Source organism: Zootoca vivipara, chromosome 17 (genome assembly GCF_963506605.1).
Source record: "Zootoca vivipara chromosome 17, rZooViv1.1, whole genome shotgun sequence".
Taxonomy (NCBI): domain Eukaryota; kingdom Metazoa; phylum Chordata; class Lepidosauria; order Squamata; family Lacertidae; genus Zootoca; species Zootoca vivipara.
In genome coordinates, this window is record NC_083292.1 from 1,714,962 (window position 1) to 1,727,300 (window position 12,339).

Below are 12,339 nucleotides of genomic sequence, written 5' to 3' on the forward strand. Positions count from 1 at the left end.
TGGGGAAGGTTCTGAGGCTGGAGCTGAATGGGCATAAGATGTCTGGGGAGAAGATCGGATATGTCACCCTTTCTTCTGCTGCCATTACACTGTTAAGAGTACAGTGGTGTTGGGTACAATTAAACATACAATTAATTTCTTTAAATGGCTTTCTTACTGTAACAAAATCCAGGTAAGATACTTTCAAATGAAAGAGTAGAGAATAACACATCCAAAAGCACATCCACAGTGAGCGAAGACCTTGCAAATCTACACAGTCGTTCCTCAGCTGATGATAAAATAGTTTGTTGTCAATACTAATTTCGATGTTTTGGTTCAGTTTAGTGGTGATTCTTCCTGCAGTGATTGATGTTGTAAGGAAAGTGCTTTAAAAGTTATTGGATAGCTCAGTGCCCCTTTGGTTACTTGTGGGGCTTGTACGGAAACGTGGCCTTTTGTGAAGAACCTGAGGGGATGGAGTTGTATCGTTATCCATTTCTACACACGCTGTCATTTGTCTTGGTTAGAAGCAGCAGCCCCAGTCCTTAAGCTCTTTTCAATAAGAGCTCTGCTGAAGACAGTAAAGATAGATGAGGCAAACTCTCCCCCTACTCTCTTGGTGCTTCATCCGAATCTGGATCACTTCAGACAGTCTGGGTTTGAAAATGTTTGTAGCTGTGCCCTGAACTTCTGTTCTGTACTTTTTAGCAGACATAACACAACTTTTATTTGAATATTTTGCTTTGAAATGGAATAGTTTGTGGCTAGAACCTGAAGCATTCCTTTAACTTTGAGCCTCTGCGGGTTAGTCATCTCACTTCTGGAGGTCAAAACCAGATTCTTAACTTCAGGCATGTCAACTTGCTGCGTTCTGCTCCAAAACGTACTTGCAGCTTATCAAATCATCTTTCTTTTGCATCTGAAGAAGACTCTTAACTGAATGGATCATTTTCATCCCTGTCAGAAAAGTGCCAGTGTCCAAATATTAGCACATGACACTTGTTCAGAGTCTCATGGGGAGAGGGGGGGGAAAGGAAAGATTTCTCAAAGTTTAGAGCGAGCTTGGGTTTGGATGGAGGTAGCTTAGTTTATAGGGCTGGGAAGGGAAAGTCTTGTCTGTCTACCACACCCAGGATTTTATGAAAAGATTATTTTCATTCATTCTAGATGCTTTACAGCCTTCTTCACCATCCTGGATGTTACACTTAATCAGTCCTATCCAGCACGTACAGTCATACCTCATGTTGCGTCCGCTTCAGGTCACGTCTTTTCAACTTGCGTCCCTTGGCAACCCGGAAGTACCGGAACGGGTTTCGCTGCTCACGCATGCACAGAAGCACCAAATCGTGCCTTGTGCGTGCGCAGACGCAGCACTTCTGGATGTGAATGCTTTGAGTTGTGGATGTGCCTCCGGGACGGATTACGTCCGCAACTCAAGGTTCCACTGTATGCATTTTTAGTATATTCCTAAAAATGTAAAGGAAATGTTAGTCTAAGGCCCCTTTTAGTATGGTTGAAAGGGCCATGACCACATTCTGCCTCCAGCTCCAGCCGGAGCTAGATCTGCCTTGTGCTTTCCAAACTCTCAAGTAAAATGTGTTATGAACTTAAGAGTTCTAAACCCCCATTTTCAGCCTCATGAGATCAGTATAAAATAATGACTTTCAGCTATTATTTTAGATGACATTTCCTCACAATACAGTCACTTTTTCTTTTCTTTTTTAAAAAAAGGATTCTGAGAGGTGGTTCTCAAACTTTGATAAGACCTGCAAGACCTGCCGTTCTAAGCTTTTGACTTAACCTGTTTTGTATTTTCACTAACTTCAGTCAGATAACCTACAGATCAGTTGGAGCTAAAGTCTAAGTTTGAATATACCTGAGAACTATGTCCTTTTGGAGGACATAGTTAAAAAAATGATGGTCATGAAGCTGTTATAGGCACGTGTTCAGTAGCTTTTAATTTAGCATTCCTTGACTTCAATTTGCAATATCACCAAAGGTAGAATTTAAAATAGATTGCCAAGATTTAGTTAACCTTCCAGAAACCCTGCCTTGGAAGTGCTAGAAAAGCCAAGTTACTGTCCTGAGGAGGTGATCAGCAAATCCCTCCACTCTTAAATGAAACCCACTGTTTTAACCATTTCTCCCCTCTTTTTGTTTTTTTAAATACTTCTAATGCTAGGTGGCCACTGTATCAGAAAAATCTAGGATCATGGAACTGGAAAGAGATCTAGTACTGCGGCAGAAAGAAGTAACTGAGCTACGAGCAAGATTAGAGTCCAGTAAGCCAGTCAGCGATGTGGACACTTCTCTCTCCCTGCTACAAGAAATCAGCACACTGCAAGAAAAGATGGCATTGCTAAGCAAGGAGCACCAGGATGAGATGAAGTCATTGAAAGAGAAGCTTGGAATCAGTGAAGAGTCATGCCATAAAGAAATTAAAACCTTGTTGGCATCCAATGAAAAGATGTTGAAAGAGAACGAGTCCCTGAAAATGAAGCTGGATACTGCCCACAAGGAGAATTCAGATGTGATTGAGTTATGGAAATCCAAGCTGGAGTCTGCCATTGCTTCACATCATCAAGCAATGGAAGAGCTGAAGACCTCTTTCAGCAAAGGAGTTGGGGCTCAGACCGCTGAATTTGCAGAGCTCAAGACCCAGATTGAGAAGATGAGAGTGGAGCATCAGCGCGAAACATCAAACCTGAAACTGAAGCAAGAAAATGAGAAGCTGCATCTCCTGAAGGAGGTTGAAACTCTGAACAAGAAGCTGCTGGAAGTCACAGAGGACAAGGAGAGAAGTTTGGAGGCCTTGAACACCAAATTAGAAAGTGCTGAAGATCAGCATTTGGTGGAAATGGAAGACACTCTCAACAAGTTACAGGAGGCCGAGATAAAGGTAAAGACGCTAGAGGGGCTCCAGGCCGAGTGCACAGAACAAGCCAAGGTGATTGATAATCTTAAAGCAAAGATCAAAGGCACTGAGACAAAGCTCCTGGAACTAGATGCTCTTCAGATGGCAAGTTCTGAAGGTAAACTGGAGCTGGAGAAGCTTAGCAAGGAGCTTGAGGCAGCGGAAAAAAAGATACAGAGTTTAGAGAATGACAGGAATAATGAAAGTAGCCAGGTTTGTACCAACACCCATCCATCTATTTATTTATTTTTCATTTTTAAAATCTTTTATTTATGCTGTTTTGTGATAGCCTGTTCTTAGAGAAAGGGTGTTATGAAATACTATTTTGTGATGAGTTTTTAAAAATCCAGACATAAAACATATCTATCAGTGGGCAGACAGAACAAAATCCTTCACGGAGTGCATAAACTATGTTGTTTGCTGCCCCCAGATGGCTGTCAGGGCCACAGTTTATATGGTTTTAGATTGAGATTAGGCAATGTCTTGAAGGATAAATGTCAATAGTTACTACTCATGATGGCCAGGTGCTACCTGCTGGTTCAGAGGAAGTGTGCGTTTGAATTCCAGTTGCTGGGAAGCAACAGCAGGAAAATGCATTTATGCCCATGTCTTCCTTATGGGCCTGCTGTGGGCTTGTGGTTGGCCACTATGGAAAAATAGGATGGTGGGCTAGATGCGTTTTTATTTTGAGGACTATTTTGGTATATGTGTTAACTTTTCAGGCAGCAATGAGCACACTTCCTGTTTGTATTGCAAACTACCAGAGTTTTAATCCAGTCTAGAAATCTGCTTGTTGCAACTACAGAGTTCAGAGTCTGCCAGAACTGCTTATTGGCTCCTGGGATTTCTGCCCAGGGTGAGATGCAGAGTAAGTGTTGGGCTCCAATGCTCTCCCTCCATCCTGTGCCTTGACCAAGAAGCCATTTGGGCATATAAGCAGTATAAAAATAATAATAATATAGCAACAACTGAAATATTTTATCTCCCTATTGAGATAGGTGAAAGATCTTTAAGAGGGAGAGGTTGTTTTTATTGAATTATGAAAAAAATAGGTTTTGATTTTCCCAGTTATTTATTATTCTTACTTATGCAGGCCTCCTAGTGGTGTTTTGTGCAGCTACTGATCATGTAGACACCTGCTTAGCTTTAGCACTGCTGTAGCACCAGGTGCTCTCAAGATTTACAAGATCCAACTAGAGCAAATAGCTAGCAGGTTTCCTTCTTTCACAAGTAACAGAATAACAGTGCTTGTAATGCCCTATCACAAAACCTCCTCACATGATACCTTAGATCAGGCATCCCCAAACTTCGGCCCTCCAGATGTTTTGGACTACAGTTCCCATCTTCCCCGACCACTGGTCCTGTTAGCTAGGGATCATGGGAGTTGTAGGCCAAAACATCTGGAGGGCCGCAGTTTGGGGATGCCTTCCTTAGATACTAGCTTTTACATAGTTCCTTTCAGGCATCAGTTGTTTTTTAAAGTCCTGTGGAATTGCAGATTTCCTGCAAGTTGAACCTTTATCATTAGAAGGTTGTTCATGATCTATGCAATTGACCATAATTTCAGTCATGGGAATGAATGTATGTCCAATGTCACAAATGCTTATTGTTTCACAGTGTGATCAAAGCAAATACTTGCACCATCTTAAGATCAGAAGTAGGCCCCGTTAATTTCAGTGGACTGGGCATTTAGTATTTAGTATTGGAGCCTAAAACTACGACAGTTTAAAAATTTCAGTAATCATGATTATATTCCTAATGCAAAAATGAAAATATACATGATACTTTTGAACACAATTCTAATTTAGTTTACATACCATTTTCTGTTTAGTTTATATTCATGGATTTTGTTTATTTTCACCTCCTTTTTATTATTATTTGATACTTCAACAAATTCCTTTGTTTTGTCCTTTTGTAACTCTTTTATTTTCACACAACATAATCATCCTTGCTAGGCTGTTAGTCTGGTCAAAGAACTACAAGTGAAAGAGCAAAAGATTCTTGATCTTGAAAATCACTTGGGTGAAATAAATCAACTTAAAGATTCTTTGGAAAAGGAGCTTGAAGATTTGGTGAGTAGCTGTTGGAAATTTCACCTGCACCCTCCTGAGCTTTGCTTTGGGGCTTTTATAATGGGGATTTATTGGAAGTTTCAGATCTAGTCATCTTTACATCCACCTGTGTCTTTGGCAAAATTGGACAGGAAACTATTAGCTCTCTTGTTGATTAAAACTCTGTGGCTTGAAATGTTGCCCTGTAGTAAATCCTAAAAACATAATGAAGTGCCTTTCTGCAGCATCTGTTTGGTTCTCCTGGTTTGTTTGTTTCTGGGCAAGAGCCATGTCTTTTGCTTCCCATTTGTTGCCCATGGTCCACACGTTGCCGGTCTGTCTGTCTGTCTGTCTGTCTGTCTGTCTGTCTGTCTGTCTCAGGGTCACTGCAATTTTTGGAGTATTAAAAGCTCAATATTTTATTAACCTAGGAAGCTGCATGGTATAGAGTAGACCACCGCTCTTTCTATACTGTCTGCAGCACAATTAGTTGCATACAAAGCCTGGGTCCCAGTGCTGGGCTGCAGCCTCTTATGAGCATCTGACAGAAAGCAAAGACAGATCCATTAGTGGCTGACGCTCCACACAGACGCTTATATCTGAAAATGGAAGCAACAATGTACTCGCTCCTCCTGCCTTCCACCCCCAATCTATTGTGCACTTATTGATAGGTGTGATGTTGAACTAAGTGGCAATTGCCACAGACCCAAGAAAAGTGTTATAGCAACACATGGCCCATAATGTTTTTGTTTTTTTTAATAACAGCACACCATGCAATAGGGTACAGGCATCTGTCTGTGCAACAGCCCACATGTTACAGATTTAGGAAAACCCAAGGCTGTTGGTTTTAACACAAAATAAGGAGGAGTTCTGCTTCCCAAATGTTCTCTCAAACTCAAAATACACCAAGTCAGAGTTTTCTCCATTGGTCTGTAGCAAAGGTAATTGTGTTGTCCACAGTTTTCAGGTGGCTGCATGTCCTTTTCACATGCCCTTTACAGAAGAGTGAGGTGCTGCGAAGAATCCTGTGTTGTTGGCTTAAAGGTGTATTGAACCAATTAGATCTTTTTTAAAAAAATCAATGTAGTACCTTACCATATTAAGCTAGATTGCTAAATATGGTTTTTTTTATCTTCCAGAAAGAAAAATTTACTGAGGCTGGTGATGAGGCAGAAAGTATACAAAAATCTATGCAAGGTATGGTTCCCAAGAATGCAATTAAATCTTTTTAAATGAGTGTGGCAGACAGACAGAATGGCTTCCTTTTATCATACATGCCTTACTCTAATTGTAATGTGACCTTGTTTAAAAATCTGACCAATGCTAACGTTTTATTCCCATAGAAACTGTTGAAAAACTAAACCAAAAAGAACAACAATTTGCACACATGTCATCTGAACTGGATCAGCTGAGATCTAACTTGGCAGGTAAGAGAAGGTGACTAGTTTGAAATATTGGGGTTTTTTATGGTACATTTTCATGTGATGTTCCAACCATTACATGTGGCACATTTTATTTTATTCATAAATTCTGGACAAACAAAGGAATGTTGCAGGTTTACTTTTGGTAATTTTATCTTACCTTTAATGCAACCTGAAAGACAGTTCTAAAAACAGCATCAAGAAATCTATCACAGGGCATGTGACATCTGGCCTCTTGAAAACGAAGCCTAGATCTTGAAGTTCAGCCTTCTTGCTGCCTAGACGTTTGCCCCCACCCTAGATCTAGACAACATTGCTGGAAAGTCAGATCCCCATCCCATGACCCCTCGTCTCCTGCTAACTTTCCTCAGCCTCTGGACTTGCTGATACTCCTCTCCTTCATGATGGTCAGCTCCTCCCATGCACCCTCAGAGACGGGGCTTTGCAAACTATCTTTCATACTAGCAGGAGAAGCCCCTCTCTTATTCTGTCCTGCCTCCACTGAAAAAACAAGTTTTTCTTTTGCAGGATTTCTCCAGAGTTGCTTAACACCAGATAGACTTTTGCTTTTTTGTTATTTATCCTGTTGGTCAAAGCTTTTGTCGTCTTTTACATTCAATTCCAAGTTTGAAACTCCACATGTAACTTTCCATTTGAAGTCAGCTGCAAGCTTGGAGATTAGATAGATAGATCCTTGCTTTACATTAAAGTTTATGCTTTCCATCTCTTACGTTTTCAGGGCATGTAGTTTGTTTTTGAATATACTGTTTATGTACTTGGTTGATCACTTTTCTTCCTTGTTCAGCCATGGAGAAGAAAATGAAAGAAAGAGAAGAGAGAGAACACCAACTGATTGAGGCTAAAGCCAAACTCCAAAATGATATAGCTGAAATAATGAAATCATCGGGAGACAGTTCTTCACAGCTTACAAGGATGAATGATGATCTCCGGCAAAAAGAGAAGTAATTTACCTTTCCTGGCGCTTCCTGCTATCCTTGACCTGGTTGCCAGGAGCTGTGTCTTTTCTCTGATTTCTTTTTGTTTTGAGGAGGATGAGTTCATCTTAACCAAACTCTCTTTAGTTGTGCATCTGGCTCTTGAGTTATAATACTTCTCAACTGTGCTGTTGATTTCAGCCCAAGGAATGTGGGCAACATTAACAAAGGGAAAAAACTTGATTGTTGCATGTATTTTGGCTAGTAAGCAAAGCAAACCTTAGGGCAAGGTGGGTGGGGATCTCAGTGGCAGAGCACCTGCGGAAGTCAGTTCTTGGCATCTCAGGTTCAGAAAACTTCCTCAAGTTGAAGTCCTTCCCAGCCCTGCCTGGAGATCCTGGAAACGGAACAGTCTGCATGCATGTCATTAGAGCTGGGTGATATTTCAGTTTATCGTCTGAAACTGGTATGAAGTTCAGATTGCGATATGGGTTTCAGACTTTTTGAGCTAGCAATGTATCATGGCTTCCTAGCCACTCCCAGCGCAGTGCATTTAACTCCCAGCTGCCTGCCTGCCTCCACTGTGCTGGCAGCGGCCGGTGAGCCACAATTTATTGCCAGCTCCAAGTGGCTGCTCACCTGCCTGTGTGTTTGCCTTTGCCTGAGCAAGCGGGCTGCCTCTTTCCTTCTGGTTGGTTGCTCTTCCTGCAACCAACCAGGAGGGAAGAAGCAACCCACTCCGCTTGCTTGAATGAAGGCAAAGGTGCAGGCAGGCAGATGGAGCACGTTCTCAGGCTCCCCTCTGCTGAGGCCAGGCTGCAGAGGGAGGGAGCAGGAGCTCCTTCGCCCGAGCAAGCAGGCAACCTCCTTCCTTCCCTGCTGGTCGCTCCTCCCTCCACAGCCCAGCCACTTTTTCAGCCCTTCTCAGTGTTATTTCAGACATCGTGATATATTACTATATCACAATGGTTAGCTGGTGATATATCACAATGTTGAAAACCAGATGTTGCCCAGCCCAATGTGTCATGTACTCTAGCACTGGGCTACATTCCCTCCCCAAGATGGAGTTAGAATGATATTCAGCAGCACAGGTGGGGAAAGACCTTTGGATTGAGACCTATAGAGCGGTATTAGGTTAAATGGACAAATAGTCTGCTTCAACAGAAGAAATATTTATCGTTCTGCCCCCAGCAAAATAGGTGTCCCTTGTGTGGACATGCTGGTTGCCAAGGAATCTAGGGTATGGCCAGGAATGATTTCCTGCATGCCAAAGGGGTAAGCAGGAAACTCTTTGTTTGTTTGTTTTTTAAATCCCCACCCTCCCAATCTGAAAGCAGTCCAGAACTGCGAACTGTGCGTGCATTGGGGACAGAGAGCTGTGTGCAGGGCTGAAAGTTAAACTGAAGAGAACCATATGGCTTGTGCTTAGCCTTAGCTGAAACAATGAAATTTGCTGCCATAAGCAGTGGTGGGAGACACCAACTTAGATGGCTTTAAAAGGGGCTTGATTAGACAGATTCATGGGTGATAAGGCTATCCATGGCTATTAATCTTGATGGAGGATCAGAGGTGGAAGCCTCTAGATACCAATATTATGGATTTATTTGTTTCATAAAATTTATACCACTTGACTGTGGGAAGAAACCTCAAATCGGTTTACAAAAAATAACCACAAATGTTTTTACAACCATAATTAGAAACATACAAAAGGTTAAAATGGCAATAGAGTAAAACTAAATTAGTTTTAAACTCATACAAACTTTCTAAACATCTGGGTAGGCTTGTCTATTTTTTTTAAAAAAATACTTTATTGAAACAATACTTTAAAAACAAACAAAGGATTTTAAAAAAGCCATAACAACACCGAAGAACAAACAAACAAGAAAAAGCTCCACAGATTCCTTTGACTTCCATTCATCCCACTATATTTCCTAGGCTTCATTTTTTATTTCATACTTCTTAATTTTTATTATCACTTAATTTATTTGTATTCCATATTGTCTTGCAAGGTTCAGTCTAGATCAGGCATCCCCAAACTGCGGCCCTCCAGATGTTTTGGCCTACAACTCCCATGATCCCTTGCTAACAGGACCAGTGGTTGGGGAAGATGGGAATTGTAGTCCAACAAAACATCTGGAGGGCCGAAGTTTGGGGATGCCTGTCCCAGCCTTTCACCGTAACCGCTGAACCGCATTGCAACAAATTTGGGCACAACATACCTTGTCCCATCAGGGAGGGATCTAGCATAAAAAATTATCAAAAAACCACACCTTTCACACCTAAAATAATGATTAAGTTTGAGGATGCCTGGAATAGACTCATCAAAGCATTTAAATTTTTACAATGTATCTTTAAATATTCTTTAACGACATTCCATTCTTTATTTAAACTCTGGTTTGAATCATCTCTTAAACTTCCAGTCATTTTGGCTAGTTCTATATATTCTATCATCTTCACCTGCCAGTCTAATTTGGTGGGTATCACTTCTCCTTTCCAATTTTTTTTGCTGTCAAAATTCTGGCCACCATTGTTGCATACATGAAAATTCTTCTAGAATTTTTCAGGATTTCATCATACGTGATTCCAAACAGGAAGTTTTCTGGGGTTTTTTGGAATGAACATTTAAAGATTTTTAAAAGTTCATTATATATAATGTTCCAGAATTCTCTAACTTTCACACAGTTCCACCACATATGTAGCATTGTACCTTCTGACTTCTTACACCTCCAGCAAACGTTCCATCTTTTTTTATACATTTTGGCTAATTTGGCTGGAGTCAGGTACCATCGATAAAACATTTTCATCAGATTATGACGTGATGAATTTTTTATCTACCTTCCAAAGTCTTTCCAAGCCTCCATTTTGATATTATAACTCAAATCCTGGGCCCATTGAACCATAGCTGATTTTACCTCCTCCACCTTGACTTCCCACCCAATCATGGAGGAGTTTATACATTTTCTTTCAATTGAATTAAATCTTTCTCTAATCTTGGTAACTCTGTTGCGAAACCTTTTTGTTTGTCTTTTCTAAATATTTCATTAAGTTGAAAATATTGGAGCCAGTCAGTTAGTTGTGTTCGGATCTCCTCAAATTTCTTTAGGCTTAATTTATTATCTTTTTATTCCAGCAAGGTTTTATAAGTTGCCCAGTTCTCTTTCATGTTCCCCCCCCCCTAACTATAGGGAAAGCCACTAAGGGGTTTTCGATTTGAGTAAATCTTTAACCCATAGTTTGTAAAAGGATTTTCTTATCATATGATTCAAAAAACCCTTGTGGATTTTCACCTTGTCATAGGCCAAATATGCGTGCCAACCATAACGGTTGTCACACCCTTCTATGTCCAACAGGTCTGTGTTTTGCAGTACTACCCATTCATGGATCCAAGTTAGGCATGCTGCATCGTGATACAATTTGTGATCAGGCAAGGAATAAATCCCTCTCTCCTTAACACCAGTTAATAGTTCATGCTTAATCCTAGGTCTTTTCCCTTGCCATATGAATTTTGAAATGTCTTGTTGCCAGTCCTTAAAGCAGTGCATTCCCCCTAACACCGGAATAGTATGAAACAAAAAAAATCATTTTTGGAAGGACATTCATCTTAATTGTGGATATTCTTCCCCCAAAAAAGAGATGTAGTCTAACCCAAATTTCCGAATTTCTTTTTATCTCATTTCAAGTTTTAACGTAATTATCCTAATATAGGTTTATTTTCTTTGCCGTTAGCCAAGTCCCTAAGTACTTGACTTTCTTCTTCACCTCTAATCCAGTGATTTTTTGAATTTCGTTTTTCCCCTCCAGCCCCATATTTTTAACTCACAAATTTGTTTTTTTACACTTAATTTGAAAACCAGCCACTTGTCCAAATTCTTTTATCACCTCAGTCACTTTCGGTAAACTTTCTTTGGGGTTTTCCATAGTAATGATAAGGTTGGCTTGTCTAAATAAGAATGGCTGGAGAACAACAGTAGGATGGGACTGACTTCCTGCTTGCAGGCTTCCCAGACTGGCCTTTGGTCTGATATAACAGCCAGGCTCTTTTACTCTATTTGCTTCTGTTTAGCTCGAGGCTTGAAGCTTTCTTGAACTCTCTGTAAACCTGTGTCTAGTTTGCATCTGTAATTATGGCAAGGGAATGCAGAGGGAGGTAGAAAATGGAAGCATATGCCCCTCTTTGCCCTACTGCTCTTCTGCAAAACATTTTCACATGTCCACTTGTATAATCAGTGGGTAGTGATACCTGCACTGTCTGCTGCCATTCGCCCTGAAATTCAAAAGTATGTAAGCAAAATTCAAATTGTTTTTGTCCTTTGTACCGTAGCCTTAAAAAGCAACATGGTCACAGTATAAAAACAACCAGCTGCCCTATGGACTTTACCATCTATTCTTGGAGAGAAAGACATTGGAGGGAGGAAAGGGGAAAGCAAGGTTAAGAACAGACACATAGTGACATGCAGGGCTTTTTGGCAGCAGGAACTTGGGGGAACTCAGTTCTGGCACCTCTCAGGTTGGTGCCACTGCCATTCTCGGAGTTCATGGTGAATTCTGGCACCTCTTTTTCTAGAAAAATCACTGGTGACATGTATTAGGACTTGGTTTCAGTTTTGGGTAAGGAGTAAGCAGTTAAACCAAAAGCTTCCCCAGAGGAGGTGGACTTTTTTTTAAAGGAAGATAATTCTTTTGTGTCATGAAGCACAGGCTTCCAAGAGTTGCAATGCTGACTCGCTCTTTTTGGTTATGATTCATTTTAGGCAACTAGAGGAGCTTCAGCTTCAGCTCACCAAGGCAAGTGGGAGAGCTTCTCAGCTGCAGGAAAATGTGGAGCAGGTGACACGTAAAGCTGAAGAGGAGCAACAGGAAGTGCACAAAAAGCATCGGGCTGAACTGCAAAAGATGCAGGACAAATTAAGCAGCCTGGTAAGAGCAGCTGCATGGGCATCTCTCCAGAGTGACCAGGGCTTCAGTAGCCAGGAAGCAACCACAGGCCAGCACAAGCATTATTGCTCCCTACTGATGGATCAAGTAAATAGTAATGCTGA

At 40.9% G+C, this 12,339-nt stretch overlaps 1 protein-coding gene across 13 annotated transcripts in view; it reads left to right on the forward strand.

Annotated features, from left to right (window-relative positions):
• CLIP1 (CAP-Gly domain containing linker protein 1) overlaps positions 1 to 12,339 on the forward strand; it is a 99,228-nt gene that overhangs the window by 49,109 nt on the left and 37,780 nt on the right. For all 13 annotated transcript variants that reach the window (XM_060269432.1, XM_035099337.2, XM_060269436.1 and 10 more), the window contains 6 exons: positions 2,162 to 3,106; positions 4,849 to 4,965; positions 6,084 to 6,141; positions 6,288 to 6,371; positions 7,171 to 7,327; positions 12,052 to 12,217. In XM_060269432.1, the coding sequence (XP_060125415.1) occupies positions 2,162 to 3,106; positions 4,849 to 4,965; positions 6,084 to 6,141; positions 6,288 to 6,371; positions 7,171 to 7,327; positions 12,052 to 12,217 (1,527 nt within the window). The remainder of the gene's footprint in view (positions 1 to 2,161; positions 3,107 to 4,848; positions 4,966 to 6,083; positions 6,142 to 6,287; positions 6,372 to 7,170; positions 7,328 to 12,051; positions 12,218 to 12,339) is intronic.